Source organism: Penaeus monodon, chromosome 31, assembly GCF_015228065.2.
Source record: "Penaeus monodon isolate SGIC_2016 chromosome 31, NSTDA_Pmon_1, whole genome shotgun sequence".
Taxonomy (NCBI): Eukaryota; Metazoa; Arthropoda; class Malacostraca; order Decapoda; family Penaeidae; genus Penaeus; species Penaeus monodon.
In genome coordinates this window covers 14,397,648-14,398,462 of record NC_051416.1, presented here as the reverse complement: position 1 = coordinate 14,398,462, position 815 = coordinate 14,397,648, and the positions used below count along the sequence as shown (strand labels likewise).

Below are 815 nucleotides of genomic sequence, written 5' to 3'. Positions count from 1 at the left end.
CAATGCCCTTGAACTTATGAACATACGTAACTGGAGGAGATTTCACAATGGCGATTGTGCGTATTCCTTCGACTATACAGTTTGTGAATCATGAACACTTTACCGTAAACAAAACACTCAGAAGAACGCACAATGTCCACTAACAAACCAGTTGTTCATTAAGCCATCATATTGAACATATGGACTGGGCTTAGGTGATTTTCCATCACGAGATATAAATAGCCAACACAAAATAACCACAATAATACTTTCATATTGAAGAATTCATTACCAGTAGCACTATCACAATGAGTGGTACAAGGCCACAGTCATCAAATGCCACAAATGTCTTGAATAATTTTCACAACGTTTCTCGGACACCATGCAAAAAATTCGAGATTATATGAAAATCATGTAATTCATTTATGAAACACAACTTCCGAAAATCATTGCAGTCTGTAGTTTATTTTATTCAATATTATTTTCAAGTCAAAAGGTAAACACAAAACAATTTCCACTTCATTCATGCATACACATCTATGTTTTTCTTCCTCCACAACATTTGATTTCTTATGAAGTAGATAATAGCACCATGACACGCAGTTGCTGCGACACTGCACAACTGAAACGAGAGAGTTTGCTACACCCAATACTGGTTCTTCCTGAGCATCGGGTTGGTAGTTCTAGGCTGGTGCTTCTCATACAGGCCCCACTCCTCCGCCTGCTCCGTGTTGACACCATAGGGATAACCGGCCAAGTGCGGGTCATACGGACTTTCCCTGGGCGTCGTGTCCGCACAGAGGGGTGTGACCTGCATCCATACGGGCGAGGAAGGC

At 41.2% G+C, this 815-nt stretch overlaps 1 protein-coding gene across 1 annotated transcript in view; it reads right to left on the bottom strand.

Annotated features, from left to right (window-relative positions):
• Positions 1-815, bottom strand: part of LOC119593046 (chondroitin sulfate proteoglycan 4-like) — a gene marked incomplete at its 5' end in the record, with an annotated part of 58,475 nt that continues 57,660 nt past the window's right edge. Inside the window, 1 exon segment of the mRNA XM_037941946.1 lies at positions 1-790. Coding sequence (XP_037797874.1) covers positions 620-790 — 171 coding nt within the window.